The following is a 26,208-nucleotide window of genomic DNA, read 5'->3' as shown; positions in this document are numbered from 1 at the left end:
AGACTTCTCCCCATCTCTTTATTACGGACAAACTTCCCCCCATCTTTACAACCATTGAATCTATATGTTTTGACCATGACAGTTTTCAGTCTAAGGCAACACCAAGTAATTTAGTCTCAACTTGTTCAACAGCCACACCATTCATTACCAGATTCAGCTGAGGTCTAGAACTTAAGGAATGATTTGTACCAAATACAACGCTCTTAGTTTTAGAGATATTCAGGACCAGTTTATTACTGTCAGCAACCCTTTGACTGCAACTCTTTGTTAAGGGTTTCAGTGACTTCATTAGCTGTGGTTGCTAATGCGAATATGGTTGAATCATCAACATTCATGGACACACCCGCTTTGTTTAATGTCAGCGGCAGGTCATTGGTAAAAATAGAAAAGAGTAGAGGGCCAAGAGAGCTGCCCTGCAGTACACCACTTTACATGTTTGACATTAGAGAAGCTTCCATTAAATAAAACCCTCTGAGTTCTATTTGATGGATAGCTCTGAATCCACGATATGGCAGAGGTTGAAAAGCCATAGCACTTAAGTTTTCTCAACAACAGCTTATGGTCAGTAATATCAAAGGCTGCACTGAAATCTAACAGTACAGCTCCCACAATCTTCTTATTATCAATTTCTTCCAACCAATCCTCAATCATTAGTATCGGTGCAGTACATGTTGAGTGCCCTTCTCTATAAGCATGCCAGAAAGTCTGTTGTTAATTTGTTACCAGATAAAAAGCATTGTATTTGGTCAAATACATTTTTTCCAACCACTATGTAGCTGATGTAGACGAAACCTCACCTATACACTGCTCGTTCTGGACTATGTAGCCCGGGGGACAGAGACAACGGAAGGTGCCGTCCAGGTTCTGGCAGGTTCCAGGAGTGCAGGTCCCGGGGAAGATCATACACTCGTTCACATCTGGAGAAAATGAGGAAACGAGTTGGGAGGATAAATAGTAGGGTAATGTGTGAAACACCAGGTTAAAATATCAGAACTTTAGCGTGGACATGTTTTGAAAATGTTTTATACCTTGACATACTCACCTTTGGTTAATGGCAATAATCATTAAGAAACAGCGGGAACAGTTTACAATAACTCTTTAAAAAACACTTGTAAAGGTGACCTCATTGTTAAGTGTTACCAAAAATAGCTTTATCATCCCAATAGGTTGAATAATATTTATTACATTAGAAATATGTTACGAAGCTGAGTACCCCTCATGTTAAAGTAGCCTACCACCGTGAACGACATACAGTAGAGTAGGACAGTTCTTATCTATACAGTAGAGTAGGACAGTTCTTATCTACACCGTAGGACAGTTCTTATCTATACCGTAGGACAGTTCTTATCTATACAGTAGAGTAGGGCAGTTCTTATCTATACAGTAGGACAGTTCTTATCTATACAGTATAGTAGGACAGTTCTTATCTATACAGTAGAGTAGGACAGTTCTTATCTATACAGTAGAGTAGGACAGTTCTTATCTATACCGTAGGACAGTTCTTATCTATACAGTAGGGCAGTTCTTATCAATACAGTAGGACAGTTCTTATCTATACCGTAGGACAGTTCTTATCTATACCGTAGGACAGTTCTTATCTATACAGTAGAGTAGGACAGTTCTTATCTATACAGTAGAGTAGGACAGTTCTTATGCATACAGTAGGACAGTTCTTATCCATACAGTAGGACAGTTCTTATCTATACAGTATAGTAGGACAGTTCTTATCCATACAGTAGGACAGCTCTTATCCATACAGTAGGCCAGCTCTTATCCATACAGTAGGACAGTTCTTATCCATACAGTAGGACAGTTCTTATCTATACAATATAGTAGGACAGTTCTTATATCTTATATATACAGTAGGACAGTTCTTATATATACAGTAGGACAGTTCTTATGCATACAGTAGGACAGTTCTTATATATACAGTAGGACAGTTCTTATATATAGTAGGACAGTTCTTATCCATACAGTGGGACAGTTCTTATATATACAGTAGGACAGTTCTTATATATACAGTAGGACAGTTCTTATCCATACAGTAGGACAGTTCTTATCCATACAGTGGGACAGTTCTTATATATACAGTAGGACAGTTCTTATATATACAGTAGGACAGTTTTTATCCATACAGTAGGACAGTTCTTATCCATACAGTAGGACAGTTCTTATCTATACAGTAGGACAGTTCTTATCCATATAGTAGGACAGTTTTTATCTATACAGTAGAGTAGGACAATTCTTATCTATACAGTAGAGTAGGGCAGTTCTTATCTATACAGTAGAGTAGGACAATTCTTATCTATACAGTAGAGTAGGGCAGTTCTTATCTATACAGTAGAGTAGGACAGTTCTTATCTATACAGTAGAGTAGGACAGTTCTTATCTATACAGTAGAGTAGGGCAGTTCTTATCTATACAGTAGAGTAGGACAGTTCTTATCTATACAGTATAGTAGGACAGATCTTATCTATACAGTATAGTAGGACAGTTCTTATCTATACAGTATAGTAGGACAGTTCTTATCTATACAGTAGGACAGTTCTTATCTATACAGTAGGACAGTTCTTATCTATACAGTAGAGTAGGACAGATCCTATCTATACAGTAGCACAGTTCTTATTTATACAGTAGGACAGTTCTTATCTATACAGTAGAGTAGGACAGTTCTTATCTATACAGTAGCACAGTTCTTATTTATACAGTAGGACAGTTCTTATCTATACAGTAGAGTAGGACAGTTCTTATCTATACAGTAGAGTAGGACAGTTCTTATCTATACAGTAGGACAGTTCTTATCTATACAGTAGAGTAGGACAGTTCTTATCTATACAGTAGAGTAGGACAGTTCTTATCTATACAGTAGGACCGTTCTTATCTATACAGTAGGACCGTTCTTATCTATACAGTAGGACCGTTCTAATCTATACAGTAGGACAGTTCTTATCTATACAGTAGGACAGTTCTAATCTATACAGTAGGACCGTTCTTATCTATACAGTAGGACAGTTCTAATCTATACAGTAGGACAGTTCTTATCCATACAGTAGAGTAGGACAGTTCTTATCCATACAGTATAGTAGGACAGTTCTTATCTACACAGTAGGATAGTTCTTATCTATACAGTAGGACAGATCTTATCCATACAGTAGAGTAGGACAGATCATAACCCATACAGTATTGTAGGACAGTTCTTACCCATACAATTCTTGGCATCAGGGGTTAGCTTGTAGCCCTCCTCACACAGACATTGGAAGGAGCCCACACTGTTGATACACTGGCCTTTCCTGCACAGCGTGCCAAAGGATGTCTGACACTCATCAATATCTGCCAGCCACAACACAACACAGCACATCAATACAACAGTGAATACAAGTTATATTCCAAAAAAGAGAAGTTGATGCTCTTCAGGTAGCAGGTTTATTTCTAAAGACATTTATTTTTTATTTTTATGTATTTGTCATAAAGTATTTATTTTTGGGTGTAAAACCTCAAAGGACAAGGCCTAGAACGGGGGGGGGCAGGAAAATCTTCCTTGGTAGAAAGAAATGATTAGATGAACCAGGGGACAGTGGTGCTCACCCATGCAGTCGTTGTGGTGTGAGAACTCAAACCCGGTGTGACACAGACAGTTGAAGGAGCCCACTGTGTTCTTGCAGGTTCCGTTGCGACAAGGCAACCGCTCGCACTCATCAACATCTGGAGACAGGTACGACTAAAATGATAATGTTGTAACACTACAAGATATTTCGGTCAATTATCTCAAATGGAGTGCATAGACATGATCTTAAAAGTAACCAAAAAAAATCTAAGGGCAGAAACACTTCAGGACAACCGCAATATTCCAAAACAGAAGGTGAAAATGGTATTCGGAATGGTCTCCATTTTGAGATTGATTACATCGGCCTCCATTGAAAGTGAGAGCCTGAAGTGTTTTCTAGAAGGTTCTCACCCGTGCACATCTTGCGGTTGGGCGTAGCCTTGAAGCCGTGGTGGCACCTGCACTCGTAACCCCCCTGGATGTCCACACACTCGCCATGGCTACACACGTTGGTGATCTCCAGACACTCGTTGCGGTCTTCCCAACGGTAGGAGGAGGAGAAGAGAGAGAGAGAGAGAGAGAGAGAGAGAGAGAGAGAGAGAGAGAGAGAGAGAGAGAGAGAGAGAGATAAGACCAGGTCAAACCACAGGGCGCATTAAGTAATCCTCCAGATAAGACCAGGTCAAGCCCACAGGGCGCATTAGGTAATCCTCCAGATAAGACCAGGTCAAGCCCACAGGGCGCATTAGGTAATCCTCCAGATAAGACCAGGTCAAGCCCACAGGGTGCATTAGGTAATCCTCCAGATAAGACCAGGTCAAGGCCACAGGGTGCATTAGGTAATCCTCCAGATAAGACCAGGTCAAGCCCACAGGGTGCATTAGGTAATCCTCCAGACATGCAGCTAAGTGCTCTTTTACAAGGCAGAGCCCCGGGCCTGCCAAGGATCACACTGGGGCGAGACATTGGGTAAATATGGTGTTGGCGGTCGCTGCCTGTCCACAGTGCATCTGGACTTTAGCAGCAAAAGGCTACAGCTGGTCTGATAGGTCACACCAGGACAAAGACACACTGGTGAGAATCACTTTCATTTATATCCCAAATGTGAACCTATTCCCTACATAGTGCACTACTTTTGACCAGAGCCCTATGAGCCCTGGTCAGTGCACATATGTAGGGAATAGGGTACATGAGGGATGTAGCATGTGTGGGATTTGTGAGGAGTGTCTGTCGTCTCACCGATGCAGGCTCCTATGGGGGAGAGATTGAAGCCCTCTGAGCATTCACAGCGGTAGCTCCCAGGGCTGTTGATACAGTCAGCGTTCCTCTGGCACAGGTTCTCCACACTGCTACATTCATCGATGTCTGGAACACACACACACACACACACAGACGGACGCAAGTACGCAAGCACACACACCCAAACACATGCACACACACACAACACAAAACCAGATTAAGATAGCAATTATACAGGTAGCCAGAGCAGCATGAATGATCAGAGGCAGTTAGATGAACAGGGAGAGAGAGACACAAACACAGATCACAGACAGATCACAGACTGACAGATCACAGACTGACAGATCACAGACAGATCACAGACAGATCACAGACTGACAGACAGATCACAGACAGATCACAGACGGACAGATCACAGAAAGATCACAGACAGATCACAGACAGACAGACAGATCACAGACAGACAGACAGACAGACAGACAGACAGACAGACAGACAGACAGACAGACAGACAGACAGACAGACAGACAGACAGACAGATCACAGACAGATCACAGACTGATCACAGACAGATCACAGACAGACAGACAGATCACAGACAGATCACAGACTGACAGACAGATCACAGACAGATCACAGACAGACAGACAGATCACAGACAGATCACAGACTGACAGACAGATCACAGACAGATCACAGACTGACAGACAGATCACAGACAGATCACAGACTGACAGACAGATCACAGACAGACAGACAGACAGACAGACAGATCACAGACAGACATACATACAGATCACAGACAGACAGACAGACAGACAGACAGACAGACAGACAGACAGACAGGACAGATCACAGACAGACAGACCGATCACAGACAGACAGACAGACAGACAGACAGACAGACAGACAGACAGACAGAGACAGACAGACAGACAGATCACAGACAGACAAACAGACAGACAGATCACAGAGAGACAGACAGACAGACAGACAGACAGGACAGGACAGATCACAGACAGACAGACAGACAGACAGACAGACAGACAGATCAAATACAGACAAACAGACATACATACAGACAGACAGACAGGACAGGACAGATCACAGACAGACAGACAGACAGACAGACAGATCAAATACAGACAAACAGACAGACAGATCACAGAGAGAGAAACAGACAGATCACAGACAGAGAAACAGACTGACAGACAGAGAGAGAGAGAGAGAGAGAGAGAGAGAGAGAGAGAGAGAGAGAGAGAGAGAGAGAAACTGGCAGACAGACAGACATGTCACAGACAGACAGACAGAGAGAGAGAGAGAGAGAGAAACTGACAGACAGACAGAGAGAGAGAGAAACTGACAGACAGAGAGAGAGAGAGAGAGAGAGAGAGAGAGAGAGAGAGAGAAACTGACAGACAGACAGACAGAGAGAGAGAGAAACTGACAGACAGACAGACAGAGAGAGAGAGAGAAACTGACAGACAGACAGAGACAGAGAGAGAGAGAAACTGACAGACAGACAAAGTGTGTTTCAAGTCGGAATAAAATGATTGGTACTCTAGGACTGAATTATAGTAGTTTCACATTAAATACCTTACAAAAATGATTGAAGAGGACAAATATAGATATGAAATAAAAACAGAAAGGGTTGGATTAAAATAGAAACGGCTTATGACTACAGTTAAACTTGTAACGCCAAACTGAAGAAATCCATAGGAGAGAAGAATTTGGATTCCACAACCCCCCCCCCCTCCACACAAAAAATAATCTGGATCGCGTTTAAAATGTCTCTAAAACGCCAAAAATACATTTCCCAGAATGAAGGGGGGAAAAAGAGAAGGTGAATGTCGGCCATGCTAAACAGTGAAGCAGCAGAATCTAATTAGGACCCGGTGCACAAGGCCACGTTCACGCCATTGTTACGCGAGCGTTCCTCGGAAACGTGTTACATTTTGTCAAAGCGTCACGTTCTCACTGAAATACACCCTTTATGTCTGATTGGTTTGATTTCACACATTACACATATCCCCCCCTTTACATTTAAACATTTAAACTTACTTAAGACACTGACTTAAAATAAACCCTTTTGAATGACGAGTTTTCCTTTAGCCCTCTCTCCATGTCTCTGCACAATCACATTTCTTTCTCTTTGGAGATTTTGAGTCCAACTTCCAGTCCAATAAAGACCTATAATTGGTTTGCTGTGTATTTTTCCTTGGTTAGAGTCTAACCACTAGCAGTTAGTGCGCAAGAACTCTCCCTCTTGTGGTCACCACACACATTCTGGTCAGACATGAAAGAGGAGCCTCAGTCGGGCTCCCCTGACTTCCACGGTCGGGAGGTCGACCACATTGTGACCGCGGACCGTTCCGAGGGGAGATATTGTGTTGCCGGGCAGACCAATAGAGCCTAACGCAGATTGACAGTGTATGTGGCCCCGGGGGCTCGGAGTAAAAAAGACAGAACGAGAAAGACAGAAGACTAAAAAATTAGAGAGGAGGATGAGGAGGAGGAGGAGGGGGAGGGGAAGAGGGGGGACACCATTGGGCGCTGCACAAAAACTGTAATGGGATACCGGTCTGAACTGTTACCTCTATCAACCCCCACTATCATACACACTGCTGGAGAGACATTCTACTGTTAAATCTAGTAACCTCCACTATCAAACTGAATACAAATTAAACTCTGGCAGAACCAAAAACAACATAAAAGTTCATGAGGAAAAGAGAAGCACAGCTATAGTCGTACCAGATGTTACATCAGGTGTTTCTATAGTCCTACCTGATGTTACAGCAGGTGTTTCTATAGTCGTACCTGACGTTACAGCAGGTGTTTCTATAGTCGTACCTGACGTTACAGCAGGTGTTTCTATAGTCGTACCTGACGTTACAGCAGGTGTTTCTATAGTCGTACCTGATGTTACAGCAGGTGTTTCTATAGTCGTACCAGATGTTACATCAGGTGTTTCTATAGTCCTACCTGATGTTACAGCAGGTGTTTCTATAGTCCTACCTGACGTTACAGCAGGTGTTTCTATAGTCGTACCTGACGTTACAGCAGGTGTTTCTATAGTCGTACCCGATGTTACAGCAGGTGTTTCTATAGTCCTACCTGATGTTACAGCAGGTGTTTCTATAGTCGTACCTGATGTTACAGCAGGTGTTTCTATAGTCGTACCTGACGTTACAGCAGATGTTTCTATAGTCGTACCTGACGTTACAGCAGGTGTTTCTATAGTCGTACCTGACGTTACAGCAGGTGTTTCTATAGTCGTACCTGACGTTACATCAGGTGTTTCTATAGTCGTACCTGACGTTACAGCAGGTGTTTCTATAGTAGTACCTGACGTTACAGCAGGTGTTTCTATAGTCGTACCTGACGTTATAGCAGGTGTTTCATAGTCCTACCTGTGTGTTTCTATAGTCGTACCTGACGTTACATCAGGTGTTTCTATAGTCGTACCTGACGTTACATCAGGTGTTTCTATAGTCGTACCTGATGTTACAGCAGGTGTTTCTATAGTGGTACCTGACGTTACAGCAGGTGTTTCTATAGTGGTACCTGACGTTACAGCAGGTGTTTCTATAGTCCTACCTGACGTTACATCAGGTGTTTCTATAGTCCTACCTGACGTTACAGCAGGTGTTTCTATAGTCGTACCTGACGTTACATCAGGTGTTTCTATAGTCCTACCTGACATTACAGCAGGTGTTTCTATAGTCCTACCTGACGTTACAGCAGGTGTTTCTATAGTCGTACCTGACGTTACATCAGGTGTTTATATAGTCGTATCTGACGTTACAGCAGGTGTTTCTATAGTCCTACCTGATGTTACAGCAGGTGTTTCTATAGTCCTACCTGACGTTACAGCAGGTGTTTCTATAGTCGTATCTGACGTTACAGCAGGTGTTTCTATAGTCCCTACCTGATGTTACAGCAGGTGTTTCTATAGTCCTACCTGACAGTTACAGCAGGTGTTTCTATAGTTTGGCGTTATAGTCCTACCTGACGTTACAGCAGGTGTTTCTATAGTTACAGCAGGTGTTTCTATAGTCGTACCTGACCTATGGTGACGTTACAGCAGGTGTTTCTATAGTCACCTGATGTTACAGCAGGTGTTTCTATAGTCCTACCTGACGTTACAGCAGGTGTTTCTATACCTGACGTTGCAGCAGGTGTTTCTATAGTCCTACCTGACGTTACAGCAGGTGTTTCTATAGTCCTACCTGACGTTACAGCAGGTGTTTCTATAGTCGTACCTGATGTTACAGCAGGTGTTTCTATAGTCGTACCTGAAGTTACAGCAGGTGTTTCTATAGTCCTACCTGATGTTACAGCAGGTGTTTTCTATAGTGTTGAAGTTACAGCAGGTGTTTCTATAGTCCTACCTGATGTTACAGCAGGTGTTTCTATAGTCCTACCTGATGTTACAGCAGGTGTTTCTATAGTCCTAGCACAGCAGGTGTTTCTATAGTCCTACCTGACGTTGCAGCAGGTGTTTCTATAGTCGTAGCAGCAGGTGTTTCTATAGTCCTACCTGACGTTGCAGCAGGTGTTTCTATAGTCCTACCTGTTTCTATAGTCCTACCTGATTACAGCAGGTGTTTCTATAGTCGTACCTGATGTTACAGCAGGTGTTTCTATAGTCGTACCTGATGTTACAGCAGGTGTTTCTATAGTCCTACCTGAAGTTACAGCAGGTGTTTCTATAGTCCTACCTGATGTTACAGCAGGTGTTTCTATAGTCCTACCTGAAGTTACAGCAGGTGTTTCTATAGTCCTACCTGACGTTACAGCAGGTGTTTCTATAGTCCTACCTGACGTTACAGCAGGTGTTTCTATAGTCCTACCTGATGTTTCTATAGTCCTACCTGACGTTACAGCAGGTGTTTCTATAGTCCTACCTGACGTTACAGCAGGTGTTTCTATAGTCCCACCTGACGTTACAGCAGGTGTTTCTATAGTCCTACCTGACGTTACAGCAGGTGTTTCTATAGTCCTACCTGACGTTAGCAGGTGTTTCTATAGTCCTACCTGACGTTACAGCAGGTGTTTATAGTCCTACCTAGCGTTACAGCAGGTGTTTCTATAGTCCTACCTGACGTTACAGCAGGTGTTTCTATAGTCGTACCTGATGTTACAGCAGGTGTTTCTATAGTCCTACCTGACGTTACAGCAGGTGTTTCTATAGTCGTACCTGACGTTACATCAGGTGTTTCTATAGTCCTACCTGACGTTACATCAGGTGTTTCTATAGTCGTGACCTGACGTTACATCAGGTGTTTCTATAGTCGTACCTGATGTTACAGCAGGTGTTTCTATAGTCGTACCTGAAGTCACAGCAGGTGTTTCTATAGTCGTACCTGACGTTACAGCAGGTGTTTCTATAGTCCTACCTGACGTTACATCAGGTGCTTCTATAGTCGTACCTGACGTTACATCAGGTGTTTCTATAGTCCTACCTGATGTTACAGCAGGTGTTTCTATAGTCCTACCTGATGTTACAGCAGGTGTTTCTATAGTCCTACCTGACGTTACAGCAGGTGTTTCTATAGTCGTACCTGACGTTACATCAGGTGTTTCTATAGTCCTACCTGACGTTACATCAGGTGTTTCTATAGTCGTACCTGACGTTACATCAGGTGTTTCTATAGTCGCACCTACCTGATGTTACAGCAGGTGTTTCTATAGTCGTACCTGAAGTCACAGCAGGTGTTTCTATAGTCCTACCTGAAGTCACAGCAGGTGTTTCTATAGTCCTACCTGATGTTACAGCAGGTGTTTCTATAGTCCTACCTGATGTTACAGCAGGTGTTTCTATAGTCCTACCTGACGTTACAGCAGGTGTTTCTATAGTCCTACCTGACGTTACAGCAGGTGTTTCTATAGTCCTACCTGACGTTACAGCAGGTGTTTCTATAGTCCTACCTGACGTTACAGCAGGTGTTTCTATAGTCGTACCTGACGTTACAGCAGGTGTTTCTATAGTCCTACCTGACATTACAGCAGGTGTTTCTATAGTCCTACCTGACGTTACAGCAGGTGTTTCTATAGTCCTACCTGACGTTACAGCAGGTGTTTCTATAGTCGTACCTGACGTTACAGCAGGTGTTTCTATAGTCCTACCTGACGTTACAGCAGGTGTTTCTATAGTCCCACCTGACGTTACAGCAGGTGTTTCTATAGTCCTACCTGACGTTACAGCAGGTGTTTCTATAGTCGTACCTGACGTTACAGCAGGTGTTTCTATAGTCCTACCTGACGTTACAGCAGGTGTTTCTATAGTCGTACCTGACGTTACATCAGGTGTTTCTATAGTCCTACCTGACGTTACATCAGGTGTTTCTATAGTCGTACCTGACGTTACATCAGGTGTTTCTATAGTCGTACCTGATGTTACAGCAGGTGTTTCTATAGTCGTACCTGAAGTCACAGCAGGTGTTTCTATAGTCGTACCTGACGTTACAGCAGGTGTTTCTATAGTCCTACCTGACGTTACATCAGGTGCTTCTATAGTCGTACCTGACGTTACATCAGGTGTTTCTATAGTCCTACCTGATGTTACAGCAGGTGTTTCTATAGTCCTACCTGATGTTACAGCAGGTGTTTCTATAGTCCTACCTGACGTTACAGCAGGTGTTTCTATAGTCGTACCTGACGTTACATCAGGTGTTTCTATAGTCCTACCTGACGTTACATCAGGTGTTTCTATAGTCGTACCTGACGTTACATCAGGTGTTTCTATAGTCGTACCTGATGTTACAGCAGGTGTTTCTATAGTCGTACCTGAAGTCACAGCAGGTGTTTCTATAGTCCTACCTGACGTTACAGCAGGTGTTTCTATAGTCCTACCTGATGTTACAGCAGGTGTTTCTATAGTCCTAACCGATGTTACAGCAGGTGTTTCTATAGTCCTACCTGACGTTACAGCAGGTGTTTCTATAGTCCTACCTGATGTTACAGCAGGTGTTTCTATAGTCCTACCTGATGTTACAGCAGGTGTTTCTATAGTCCTACCTGACGTTACAGCAGGTGTTTCTATAGTCGTACCTGACGTTGCAGCAGGTGTTTCTATAGTCGTACCTGACGTTACAGCAGGTGTTTCTATAGTCGTACCTGACGTTGCAGCAGGTGTTTCTATAGTCCTACCTGACGTTACAGCAGGTGTTTCTATAGTCGTACCTGATGTTACAGCAGGTGTTTCTATAGTCGTACCTGAAGTTACAGCAGGTGTTTCTATAGTCCTACCTGATGTTACAGCAGGTGTTTCTATAGTCGTACCTGAAGTTACAGCAGGTGTTTCTATAGTCCTACCTGACGTTACAGCAGGTGTTTCTATAGTCCTACCTGACGTTACAGCAGGTGTTTCTATAGTCCTACCTGACGTTACAGCAGGTGTTTCTATAGTCCTACCTGACGTTACAGCAGGTGTTTCTATAGTCCTACCTGACGTTACAGCAGGTGTTTCTATAGTCGTACCTGACGTTACAGCAGGTGTTTCTATAGTCCTACCTGTTACAGCAGGTGTTTCTATAGTCCCACCTGACGTTACAGCAGGTGTTTCTATAGTCCTACCTGACGTTACAGCAGGTGTTTCTATAGTCGCACCTGACGTTACAGCAGGTGTTTCTATAGTCCTACCTGACGTTACAGCAGGTGTTTCTATAGTCGTACCTGACGTTACAGCAGGTGTTTCTATAGTCCTACCTGACGTTACAGCAGGTGTTTCTATAGTCGTACCTGATGTTACAGCAGGTGTTTCTATAGTCCTACCTGAAGTTACAGCAGGTGTTTCTATAGTCGTACCTGACGTTACATCAGGTGTTTCTATAGTCCTACCTGACGTTACATCAGGTGTTTCTATAGTCGTACCTGACGTTACATCAGGTGTTTCTATAGTCGTACCTGATGTTACAGCAGGTGTTTCTATAGTCGTACCTGAAGTCACAGCAGGTGTTTCTATAGTCGTACCTGAGTTACAGCAGGTGTTTCTATAGTCCTACCTGACGTTACATCAGGTGCTTCTATAGTCACCTGACGTTACATCAGGTGTTTCTATAGTCCTACCTGATGTTACAGCAGGTGTTTCTATAGTCCTACCTGATGTTACAGCAGGTGTTTCTATAGTCCTACCTGACGTTACAGCAGGTGTTTCTATAGTCGTACCTGACGTTACATCAGGTGTTTCTATAGTCCTACCTGACGTTACATCAGGTGTTTCTATAGTCGTATGACGTTACATCAGGTGTTTCTATAGTCGATGATGTTACAGCAGGTGTTTCTATAGTCGTACCTGAAGTCACAGCAGGTGTTTCTATAGTCCTACCTGACGTTACAGCAGGTGTTTCTATAGTCCTACCTGATGTTACAGCAGGTGTTTCTATAGTCCTACCTGATGTTACAGCAGGTGTTTCTATAGTCCTACCTGACGTTACAGCAGGTGTTTCTATAGTCCTACCTGACGTTACAGCAGGTGTTTCTATAGTCCTACCTGATGTTACAGCAGGTGTTTCTATAGTCCTACCTGACGTTACAGCAGGTGTTTCTATAGTCGTACCTGACGTTACAGCAGGTGTTTCTATAGTCCTACCTGACATTACAGCAGGTGTTTCTATAGTCCTACCTGACGTTACAGCAGGTGTTTCTATAGTCCTACCTGACGTTACAGCAGGTGTTTCTATAGTCGTACCTGACGTTACAGCAGGTGTTTCTATAGTCCTACCTGACGTTACAGCAGGTGTTTCTATAGTCCTACCTGACGTTACAGCAGGTGTTTCTATAGTCCTACCTGACGTTACAGCAGGTGTTTCTATAGTCCTACCTGACGTTACAGCAGGTGTTTCTATAGTCCTACCTGACGTTACAGCAGGTGTTTCTATAGTCCTACCTGACGTTACATCAGGTGTTTCTATAGTCCTACCGTTACATCAGGTGTTTCTATAGTCGTACCTGGACGTTACATCAGGTGTTTCTATAGTCGTACCTGATGTTACAGCAGGTGTTTCTATAGTCGTACCTGAAGTCACAGCAGGTGTTTCTATAGTCGTACCTGACGTTACAGCAGGTGTTTCTATAGTCCTACCTGACGTTACATCAGGTGCTTCTATAGTCGTACCTGACGTTACATCAGGTGTTTCTATAGTCCTACCTGATGTTACAGCAGGTGTTTCTATAGTCCTACCTGATGTTACAGCAGGTGTTTCTATAGTCCTACCTGACGTTACAGCAGGTGTTTCTATAGTCGTACCTGACGTTACATCAGGTGTTTCTATAGTCCTACCTGACGTTACATCAGGTGTTTCTATAGTCGTACCTGACGTTACATCAGGTGTTTCTATAGTCGTACCTGATGTTACAGCAGGTGTTTCTATAGTCGTACCTGAAGTCACAGCAGGTGTTTCTATAGTCCTACCTGACGTTACAGCAGGTGTTTCTATAGTCCTACCTGATGTTACAGCAGGTGTTTCTATAGTCCTACCTGATGTTACAGCAGGTGTTTCTATAGTCCTACCTGACGTTACAGCAGGTGTTTCTATAGTCGTACCTGATGTTACAGCAGGTGTTTCTATAGTCGTACCTGAAGTTACAGCAGGTGTTTCTATAGTCCTACCTGATGTTACAGCAGGTGTTTCTATAGTCGTACCTGAAGTTACAGCAGGTGTTTCTATAGTCCTACCTGATGTTACAGCAGGTGTTTCTATAGTCCTACCTGACGTTACAGCAGGTGTTTCTATAGTCCTACCTGACGTTACAGCAGGTGTTTCTATAGTCCTACCTGACGTTACAGCAGGTGTTTCTATAGTCCTACCTGACGTTACAGCAGGTATTTCTATAGTCCTACCTGACGTTACAGCAGGTGTTTCTATAGTCGTACCTGACGTTACAGCAGGTGTTTCTATAGTCCTACCTGACGTTACAGCAGGTGTTTCTATCTATAGTCCTACCTGACGTTACAGCAGGTGTTTCTATAGTCCTACCTGACGTTACAGCAGGTGTTTCTATAGTCGTACTGACGTTACAGCAGGTGTTTCTATAGTCGTACCTGACGTTACATCAGGTGTTTCTATAGTCGTACCTGACGTTACATCAGGTGTTTCTATAGTCGCATACCTGACGTTACAGCAGGTGTTTCTATAGTCGTACCTGATGTTACAGCAGGTGTTTCTATAGTCCTACCTGACGTTACAGCAGGTGTTTCTATAGTCCTACCTGACGTTACAGCAGGTGTTTCTATAGTCGTACCTGACGTTACAGCAGGTGTTTCTCTAGTCGTACCTGACGTTACATCAGGTGTTTCTATAGTCGTACCTGACGTTACATCAGGTGTTTCTATAGTCGCATCTGATGTTACAGCAGGTGTTTCTATAGTCGTACCTGATGTTACAGCAGGTGTTTCTATAGTCGTACCTGACGTTACAGCAGGTGTTTCTATAGTCGTACCTGACGTTACATCAGGTGCTTCTATAGTCGTACCTGACGTTACATCAGGTGTTTCTATAGTCCTACCTGATGTTACAGCAGGTGTTTCTATAGTCCTACCTGATGTTACAGCAGGTGTTTCTATAGTCCTACCTGACGTTACAGCAGGTGTTTCTATAGTCGTACCTGACGTTACATCAGGTGTTTCTATAGTCCTACCTGACGTTACATCAGGTGTTTCTATAGTCGTACCTGTTACATCAGGTGTTTCTATAGTCGTACCTGATGTTACAGCAGGTGTTTCTATAGTCGTACCTGAAGTCACAGCAGGTGTTTCTATAGTCCTACCTGACGTTACAGCAGGTGTTTCTATAGTCCTACCTGATGTTACAGCAGGTGTTTCTATAGTCCTAACCGATGTTACAGCAGGTGTTTCTATAGTCCTACCTGACGTTACAGCAGGTGTTTCTATAGTCCTACCTGATGTTACAGCAGGTGTTTCTATAGTCCTACCTGATGTTACAGCAGGTGTTTCTATAGTCCTACCTGACGTTACAGCAGGTGTTTCTATAGTCGTACCTGACGTTGCAGCAGGTGTTTCTATAGTCGTACCTGACGTTACAGCAGGTGTTTCTATAGTCGTACCTGACGTTGCAGCAGGTGTTTCTATAGTCCTACCTGACGTTACAGCAGGTGTTTCTATAGTCGTACCTGATGTTACAGCAGGTGTTTCTATAGTCGTACCTGAAGTTACAGCAGGTGTTTCTATAGTCCTACCTGATGTTACAGCAGGTGTTTCTATAGTCGTACCTGAAGTTACAGCAGGTGTTTCTATAGTCCTACCTGACGTTACAGCAGGTGTTTCTATAGTCCTACCTGACGTTACAGCAGGTGTTTCTATAGTCCTACCTGACGTTACAGCAGGTGTTTCTATAGTCCTACCTGACGTTACAGCAGGTGTTTCTATAGTCGTACCTGACGTTACAGCAGGTGTTTCTATAGTCCTACCTGACGTTACAGCAGGTGTTTCTATAGTCCCACCTGACGTTACAGCAGGTGTTTCTATAGTCCTACCTGACGTTACAGCAGGTGTTTCTATAGTCGTACCTGACGTTACAGCAGGTGTTTCTATAGTCCTACCTGACGTTACAGCAGGTGTTTCTATAGTCGTACCTGACGTTACAGCAGGTGTTTCTATAGTCCTACCTGACGTTACAGCAGGTGTTTCTATAGTCGTACCTGATGTTACAGCAGGTGTTTCTATAGTCCTGCCTGACGTTACAGCAGGTGTTTCTATAGTCGTACCTGACGTTACATCAGGTGTTTCTATAGTCCTACCTGACGTTACATCAGGTGTTTCTATAGTCGTACCTGACGTTACATCAGGTGTTTCTATAGTCGTACCTGATGTTACAGCAGGTGTTTCTATAGTCGTACCTGAAGTCACAGCAGGTGTTTCTATAGTCGTACCTGACGTTACAGCAGGTGTTTCTATAGTCCTACCTGACGTTACATCAGGTGCTTCTATAGTCGTACCTGACGTTACATCAGGTGTTTCTATAGTCCTACCTGATGTTACAGCAGGTGTTTCTATAGTCCTACCTGATGTTACAGCAGGTGTTTCTATAGTCCTACCTGACGTTACAGCAGGTGTTTCTATAGTCGTACCTGACGTTACATCAGGTGTTTCTATAGTCCTACCTGACGTTACATCAGGTGTTTCTATAGTCGTACCTGACGTTACATCAGGTGTTTCTATAGTCGTACCTGATGTTACAGCAGGTGTTTCTATAGTCGTACCTGAAGTCACAGCAGGTGTTTCTATAGTCCTACCTGACGTTACAGCAGGTGTTTCTATAGTCCTACCTGATGTTACAGCAGGTGTTTCTATAGTCCTACCTGATGTTACAGCAGGTGTTTCTATAGTCCTACCTGACGTTACAGCAGGTGTTTCTATAGTCCTACCTGACGTTACAGCAGGTGTTTCTATAGTCCTACCTGACGTTACAGCAGGTGTTTCTATAGTCCTACCTGACGTTACAGCAGGTGTTTCTATAGTCGTACCTGACGTTACAGCAGGTGTTTCTATAGTCCTACCTGACATTACAGCAGGTGTTTCTATAGTCCTACCTGACGTACAGCAGGTGTTTCTATAGTCCTACCTGACGTTACAGCAGGTGTTTCTATAGTCGTACCTGACGTTACAGCAGGTGTTTCTATAGTCCTACCTGACGTTACAGCAGGTGTTTCTATAGTCGTACCTGACGTTACAGCAGGTGTTTCTATAGTCCTACCTGACGTTACAGCAGGTGTTTCTATAGTCGTACCTGACGTTACAGCAGGTGTTTCTATAGTCCTACCTGACGTTACAGCAGGTGTTTCTATAGTCGTACCTGACGTTACATCAGGTGTTTCTATAGTCCTACCTGACGTTACATCAGGTGTTTCTATAGTCGTACCTGACGTTACATCAGGTGTTTCTATAGTCGTACCTGATGTTACAGCAGGTGTTTCTATAGTCGTACCTGAAGTCACAGCAGGTGTTTCTATAGTCGTACCTGACGTTACAGCAGGTGTTTCTATAGTCCTACCTGACGTTACATCAGGTGCTTCTATAGTCGTTGACGTTACATCAGGTGTTTCTATAGTCCTACCTGATGTTACAGCAGGTGTTTCTATAGTCCTACCTGATGTTACAGCAGGTGTTTCTATAGTCCTACCTGACGTTACAGCAGGTGTTTCTATAGTCGTACCTGACGTTACATCAGGTGTTTCTATAGTCCTACCTGACGTTACATCAGGTGTTTCTATAGTCGTACCTGACGTTACATCAGGTGTTTCTATAGTCGTACCTGATGTTACAGCAGGTGTTTCTATAGTCGTACCTGAAGTCACAGCAGGTGTTTCTATAGTCCTACCTGACGTTACAGCAGGTGTTTCTATAGTCCTACCTGATGTTACAGCAGGTGTTTCTATAGTCCTACCTGATGTTACAGCAGGTGTTTCTATAGTCCTACCTGACGTTACAGCAGGTGTTTCTATAGTCGTACCTGACGTTGCAGCAGGTGTTTCTATAGTCGTACCTGACGTTACAGCAGGTGTTTCTATAGTCCTACCTGACGTTACAGCAGGTGTTTCTATAGTCGTACCTGATGTTACAGCAGGTGTTTCTATAGTCGTACCTGAAGTTACAGCAGGTGTTTCTATAGTCCTACCTGATGTTACAGCAGGTGTTTCTATAGTCGTACCTGAAGTTACAGCAGGTGTTTCTATAGTCCTACCTGATGTTACAGCAGGTGTTTCTATAGTCCTACCTGACGTTACAGCAGGTGTTTCTATAGTCCTACCTGACGTTACAGCAGGTGTTTCTATAGTCCTACCTGACGTTACAGCAGGTGTTTCTATAGTCCTACCTGACGTTACAGCAGGTATTTCTATAGTCCTACCTGACGTTACAGCAGGTGTTTCTATAGTCGTACCTGACGTTACAGCAGGTGTTTCTATAGTCCTACCTGACGTTACAGCAGGTGTTTCTATCTATAGTCCTACCTGACGTTACAGCAGGTGTTTCTATAGTCCTACCTGACGTTACAGCAGGTGTTTCTATAGTCGTACCTGACGTTACAGCAGGTGTTTCTATAGTCGTACCTGACGTTACATCAGGTGTTTCTATAGTCGTACCTGACGTTACATCAGGTGTTTCTATAGTCGTACCTGACGTTACAGCAGGTGTTTCTATAGTCGTACCTGATGTTACAGCAGGTGTTTCTATAGTCCTACCTGACGTTACAGCAGGTGTTTCTATAGTCCTACCTGACGTTACAGCAGGTGTTTCTATAGTCGTACCTGACGTTACAGCAGGTGTTTCTATAGTCGTACCTGACGTTACATCAGGTGTTTCTATAGTCGTACCTGACGTTACATCAGGTGTTTCTATAGTCGCATCTGATGTTACAGCAGGTGTTTCTATAGTCGTACCTGATGTTACAGCAGGTGTTTCTATAGTCGTACCTGACGTTACAGCAGGTGTTTCTATAGTCGCCTGACGTTACAGCAGGTGTTTCTATAGTCGTACCTGACGTTACAGCAGGTGTTTCTATAGTCCTACCTGACGTTACAGCAGCTGTTTCTATAGTCCTACCTGACGTTACAGCAGGTGTTTCTATAGTCCTACCTGATGTTACAGCAGCTGTTTCTATAGTCCTACCTGACGTTACATCAGGTGTTTCTATAGTCGCATCTGATGTTACAGCAGGTGTTTCTATAGTCGTACCTGATGTTACAGCAGGTGTTTCTATAGTCGTACCTGACGTTACAGCAGGTGTTTCTATAGTCGTACCTGACGTTACAGCAGGTGTTTCTATAGTCGTACCTGACGTTACAGCAGGTGTTTCTATAGTCCTACCTGACGTTACAGCAGCTGTTTCTATAGTCCTACCTGACGTTACAGCAGGTGTTTCTATAGTCCTACCTGATGTTACAGCAGCTGTTTCTATAGTCCTACCTGACGTTACAGCAGGTGTTTCTATAGTCGTACCTGACGTTACATCAGGTGTTTCTATAGTCGTACCTGATGTTACAGCAGGTGTTTCTATAGTCATACCTGAAGTCACAGATGGTGTTTCTATAGTCGTACCTGACGTTACAGCAGGTGTTTCTATAGTCCTACCTGACGTTACATCAGGTGCTTCTATAGTCGCACCTGACGTTACATCAGGTGTTTCTATAGTCCTACCTGATGTTACAGCAGGTGTTTCTATAGTCCTACCTGACGTTACAGCAGGTGTTTCTATAGTCCTACCTGACGTTACAGCAGGTGTTTCTATAGTCGTACCTGACGTTACAGCAGGTGTTTCTATAGTCGTACCTGATGTTACAGCAGGTGTTTCTATAGTCCTACCTGACGTTACAGCAGGTGTTTCTATAGTCCTACCTGACGTTACAGCAGGTGTTTCTATAGTCGTACCTGACGTTACAGCAGGTGTTTCTATAGTCGTACCTGACGTTACATCAGGTGTTTCTATAGTCGTACCTGACGTTACATCAGGTGTTTCTATAGTCGCATCTGATGTTACAGCAGGTGTTTCTATAGTCGTACCTGATGTTACAGCAGGTGTTTCTATAGTCGTACCTGACGTTACAGCAGGTGTTTCTATAGTCGTACCTGACGTTACAGCAGGTGTTTCTATAGTCGTACCTGACGTTACAGCAGGTGTTTCTATAGTCCTACCTGACGTTACAGCAGCTGTTTCTATAGTCCTACCTGACGTTACAGCAGGTGTTTCTATAGTCCTACCTGATGTTACAGCAGCTGTTTCTATAGTCCTACCTGACGTTACATCAGGTGTTTCTATAGTCGCATCTGATGTTACAGCAGGTGTTTCTATAGTCGTACCTGATGTTACAGCAGGTGTTTCTATAGTCGTACCTGACGTTACAGCAGGTGTTTCTATAGTCGTACCTGACGTTACAGCAGGTGTTTCTATAGTCGTACCTGACGTTACAGCAGGTGTTTCTATAGTCCTACCTGACGTTACAGCAGCTGTTTCTATAGTCCTACCTGACGTTACAGCAGGTGTTTCTATAGTCCTACCTGATGTTACAGCAGCTGTTTCTATAGTCCTACCTGACGTTACAGCAGGTGTTTCTATAGTCGTACCTGACGTTACATCAGGTGTTTCTATAGTCGTACCTGATGTTACAGCAGGTGTTTCTATAGTCATACCTGAAGTCACAGCAGGTGTTTCTATAGTCGTACCTGACGTTACAGCAGGTGTTTCTATAGTCCTACCTGACGTTACATCAGGTGCTTCTATAGTCGTACCTGACGTTACATCAGGTGTTTCTATAGTCCTACCTGATGTTACAGCAGGTGTTTCTATAGTCCTACCTGACGTTACAGCAGGTGTTTCTATAGTCCTACCTGACGTTACAGCAGGTGTTTCTATAGTCGTACCTGACGTTACATCAGGTGTTTCTATAGTCCTACCTGACGTTACATCAGGTGTTTCTATAGTCGTACCTGACGTTACATCAGGTGTTTCTATAGTCGTACCTGATGTTACAGCAGGTGTTTCTATAGTCGTACCTGAAGTCACAGCAGGTGTTTCTATAGTCCTACCTGACGTTACAGCAGGTGTTTCTATAGTCCTACCTGACGTTACAGCAGGTGTTTCTATAGTCGTACCTGACGTTACAGCAGGTGTTTCTATAGTCCTACCTGACGTTACATCAGGTGTTTCTATAGTCGTACCTGACGTTACATCAGGTGTTTCTATAGTCGTACCTGATGTTACAGCAGGTGTTTCTATAGTCGTACCTGAAGTCACAGCAGGTGTTTCTATAGTCCTACCTGACGTTACAGCAGGTGTTTCTATAGTCCTACCTGACGTTACATCAGGTGTTTCTATAGTCGTACCTGACGTTTCATCAGGTGTTTCTATAGTCGTACCTGACGTTACAGCAGGTGTTTCTATAGTCCTACCTGATGTTACAGCAGGTGATTCTATAGTCGTACCTGACGTTACAGCAGGTGTTTCTTCAGCTATAGTAGTAACTTTAGCGACTGAAATGTCTTTAACGTTACAATCAATATCAGAAGTAGGGACTGAATGTTTCCTCAACGTTACCTTCACAGATGATCAGCAGGTCGTTGTAGTTGAAGCCGGTGGGACACTCGCAGCGGAAGCTCCCTATCTGGTTGATACAGACCCCGCTAGCACAGATACCTGGAATTTCTCTGCACTCATTAATATCTGAAACAGGAAGCAAACCGAATTTTAACAAATCTGTCATATCTTTACTTAAAGTTAATTCACACTGTCGATGGTTCTTACACTTACACGTACCTGAAGAGACAGATGCATGTACTGTGTGACATAACTGTTTTTTATTTTTTTTAAAGTGCACCTTTTTCTCCCCAATTTCGTGGTATCCAATTGGTAGTTACAGCCTTGTCTCATCGCTGCAACTCCCGTACAGACTCGAGAGAGAGAGAGAGAGAGAGAGATAGAGAGAGAGAGAGAGAGAGAGACGAACGTCGAGAGCCGTGCGTCCTCCGAAACACAACCCAACCAAGCCGCACTGCTTCTTGACACAATGCCCACTTCACCCATAAGCCAACTGCACCAATGTGTCGGAGGAAACACCGTACACCTGGAGACTGTGTTAGTATGCACTGTGCCCGGCCCGCCACAGGAGTCGCTAGTGAGCAATGGGACAAGGACATCCCTGCCGGCCAAACCCTCCCCTAACCCGGACGACGCTGGGCCAATTGTGCGCCGCCCCATGGGTCTCCTGGTCACGGCCGGCTGCGACAGAGCCTGGACTCGAACCCAGAATCTCTAATGGCACAGCTAGCACTGTGTTGCAGTGCCTTAGACCACTGCGCCACTCGGGAGACCCCACATATCTTTTTTTAGGACCAGAAGTGAACGTGGTTCATGTAAAAAGGATACAAGTTGACTAAGTACAGAATAGTATGTCTCACCCACTGCTTTCCCAGTTTCAATATCCAGTTTGAAGCCAGGGATGATGTTTCCACAAAGTGTCTTATAGTCACCTGGAAAGCAAAGCCATTCAAAACACTTTTTTTTACCATGAATAATGCTGTGTATCTGAGTGTGTGTCTGTGTGTGTGTGTGTGTGTGTGTGTGTATACGTGCATTCGTGTGCTACTGACCAGTGCCGGGGGTTGGGCAGGCTTCGCAGGGCTTGTTCCAGGCCTTGCCCACGTTGTAGGCACAGCAGCAGATCTTGTGGGTGAGGTTGAAGGGCAGCTCGTTCTCACACGTTGTGCCGTTGAAGTTCCTGTAGCACAGGCTCTTTCTCATGTCTGGGAACACGGTGGCACAATCAGTTGACCAGTAGAAGGTCGTGGTTAAGATAGATTTGATTACGGTTTTAATAATGTAACGATGTGCCATATGTGATGTGTGGTTGTTTCGCCTATCTATTTATATGAATGCACTGATTGTAAAGTCGCTCTGGATAAGAGCGTCTGCTAAATGACAGAAACGTCATGTAATAATAAAATAAAAAAAGTAGGTCACATTAATGAATGAGTTTCTGTCTACCAACATCTACTGTTGTGTACCTTAGCAGCTTCTGTCTACCAACATCTACTGTTGTGTACCTTAGCAGCTTCTGTCTACCAACATCTACTGTTGTGTACCTTAGCAGCTTCTGTCTACCAACATCTATTGTTGTGTACCTTAGCAGCTTCTGTCTACCAACATCTACTGTTGTGTACCTTAGCAGCTTCTGTCTACCAACATCTACTGGTGTGTACCTTAGCAGCTTCTGTCTACCAACATCTACTGGTGTGTACCTTAGCAGCACTTCCTTCCTCCTTTTTATCTACTCTTTTAAATGTTTTTAATACTTTGGGTGTTTTCTCTAGCCGGGACTGGAGGGCCAGGTGGGCGGGCTTTGAACTTTTGGGACTATACCAGGAATGCTCAATCAACCACAGGTACAGTGTTTGAAATGATTTCAAATAATATAATAATATACGCCATTTAGCAGACGCTTCTATCCATACCCGCATACATTTTACATACGGGGTGGTCCTGAGAATCAAACCCATTATCCGGGTGTTGCAAGCCCCATGTCCTACAAACTGAGCCTTCAGAAGGCCAACAAATAGTATTTAAACCCAGGTCTGGAGTGTACAGAACACATGACTGTGAGTCACTTTGGATAAATGCGTCCGCTCACTGAAATACTATATTATTCTTATTTATACGTTGTGTAATGAAGCACTCACCCATGCAGTTGTTTCCCCCGTTGATCTGCATGTAATCCTGTGGACACACACAGGTGTAGTTCCCCAGTGTGTTGTAGCAGGTGCCAGGACCGCAGATTACAGGATTCACCAAACACTCGTCAATGTCTGCAGGGCCACAGAGGTGATCAGTTCATAGTATTGATGAAAAAACCTGGTGTCTAATGTTGTGTTTTAGTTACGTTGCTCATAGTTGGTTTTCATTATATTTTGAGCCTACTATTAGAACGTATGTGGATTTTTTTTTAAATCAGGTTACACAGTTACGGTATATGATATAAAAAAATAATATATTTTTTAAATATATCGTGAAACTTCAATTAAACGTTGAGACTCAAATAGCCGCCTGTCCCTTTTAATAGCATACATTTTAGAAAATAAACATCTGTATCAAATAAATACAGGGTCTAAATGAATTGTTTATGAGGTTACCATGAATTATCATGAATTGTTAAAAAGGTTTCATGTTTGATCTGTTACATTAAATCATTCTATAATGACTCTAAAAATTATGACAATCATCCGTTTTTATCGCTAGTAAGAAACTGCTAGCCATTGGCTGCTAACAGCTGAGAACTGCTAGCCATTGGTTGCTAACAGCTGAGAACTGCTAGCCATTGGCTGCTAACAGCTGAGAACTGCTAGCCATTGGCTGCTAACAGCTAAGAACTGCCAGCCATTGGTTGCTAACAGCTGAGAACTGGTAGCCATTGGCTGCTAAAAGCTGAGAACTGCTAGTTAACTGGCAAGCACAAAAACAGTCAACAGACCCCTAAAAATCATCCAATCACCCTATTGGGGCGAAAGTAAAAACTGCCGAAAAATCCACAGTCAAAGAGGAGAATAATTACTCTGTCAAGTAAAAGTTTTTAAGACAAAAGAAACGTGACACAGTGTAAACGATAACACAGTGCAGGAAATGAAGAAATTGATTAAAATGCAGGAAGTGAATGCTGGAATTTAACAATTAACTATTCAAATTAGCAAAGCTGTGTGCATTAACGATACAGAAGCAAGGCTCAAATAGAAGCCTGTCTAATAAGTGCCTGCTGTGTTTAGTGATTTAAGTTTAAAAATAGCACTTTACAGTATGTAAAAAATATTTTAAAAAATAAAATAATGTAAGCTATACAAAAATTAGCAGTCAGGGTGAATTATCACTATTATGGCATGGTGTCTCACCCTCACAGATAATTGAATGGGATGTTAAATGGCATGGTGTCTCACCCTCACAGATAATTGAATGGGATGTTAAATGGCATGGTGTCTCACCCTCACAGATAATTGAATGGGATGTTAAATGTCATGGTGTCTCACCTTCACAGATGATTGAATGGGATATTAAATGGCATGGTGTCTCACCTTCACAGATGATTGAATGGGATGTTAAATGGCATGGTGTCTCACCCTCACAGATAATTGAATGGGATGTTAAATGGCATGGTGTCTCACCTTCACAGATGATTGAATGGGATATTAAATGGCATGGTGTCTCACCTTCACAGATGATTGAATGGGATGTTAAATGGCATGGTGTCTCACCTTCACAGATGCGACTGTCTATATTGAGGTAGTAGCCAGGAGGACAGTCACACGAGAAGCTGCCAAACGTGTTGACACAGTTTCCTCCCTGACACAGGCCTGGCAGCTCCAAACACTCATCTATGTCTGGAGAAGAAGACAAAACAAGATTACAGAATGATCCCAAACATCCCAATGATCCCAAACATCCCAATGATCTCAAACATCCCAATGATCCCAAACATCCCAAGATTCCAGAAACATCCCAAATGAGCCCAATGATACCAAACATCCCAGTGATCCCAAACATCCCAATGATCCCAGTGATCCCAAACATCCCAATGATCCCAAACATCCTGAGATTCCAGAAACATCCCAATAATCCCAAACATCCGAAACATCCCAAGATTCCAGAAACATCCCAATGATCCCAAACATCCTGAGATTCCAGAAACATCCCAATAATCCCAAACATCTGAAACATCCCAAGATTCCAGAAACATCCCAAAAATCCTAGTTTGACATTTGCACAAATCGATCGATGTCAATGGAAGATCTGTGCAAAAAAGTCAGTTATAGGATTTGAGCCTTACAGATGGTTTCAACAAAGGTTAGGTTCCAGACTCTTACCAATGGAATCAGAATCAGAATCTAAATGGAATCAGAATCAAAGGTTAAGTTCCAGACTCTTACCAAT

General features: G+C 43.3%; 1 protein-coding gene across 1 annotated transcript; it reads right to left on the bottom strand.

Moving 5' to 3' along the window:
* Positions 1 to 797: 797 nt before the first annotated feature.
* On the bottom strand, positions 798 to 25,866 carry fbn2a (fibrillin 2a; the record flags this gene model as incomplete). The annotated part of the gene is made up of 11 exons (XM_064961949.1): positions 25,797 to 25,866; positions 25,533 to 25,658; positions 23,973 to 24,098; positions 22,887 to 23,039; positions 22,695 to 22,766; positions 21,835 to 21,960; positions 4,784 to 4,909; positions 3,956 to 4,081; positions 3,586 to 3,702; positions 3,202 to 3,330; positions 798 to 917 (listed from the first exon to the last, which is right to left on the bottom strand). Coding segments are annotated over exons 1-11 (1,291 nt in total), but the record flags the coding sequence as incomplete, so codon positions are not given.
* Between the last annotated feature and the right edge of the window lie 342 nt (positions 25,867 to 26,208).

This window comes from Oncorhynchus masou, unplaced genomic scaffold (genome assembly GCF_036934945.1).
Source record: "Oncorhynchus masou masou isolate Uvic2021 unplaced genomic scaffold, UVic_Omas_1.1 unplaced_scaffold_4710, whole genome shotgun sequence".
In the NCBI taxonomy this organism is placed as follows: domain Eukaryota; kingdom Metazoa; phylum Chordata; class Actinopteri; order Salmoniformes; family Salmonidae; genus Oncorhynchus; species Oncorhynchus masou.
The sequence above is the reverse complement of the archived record's forward strand: the minus strand, read 5'-3'. Positions and strand labels throughout refer to the sequence as shown.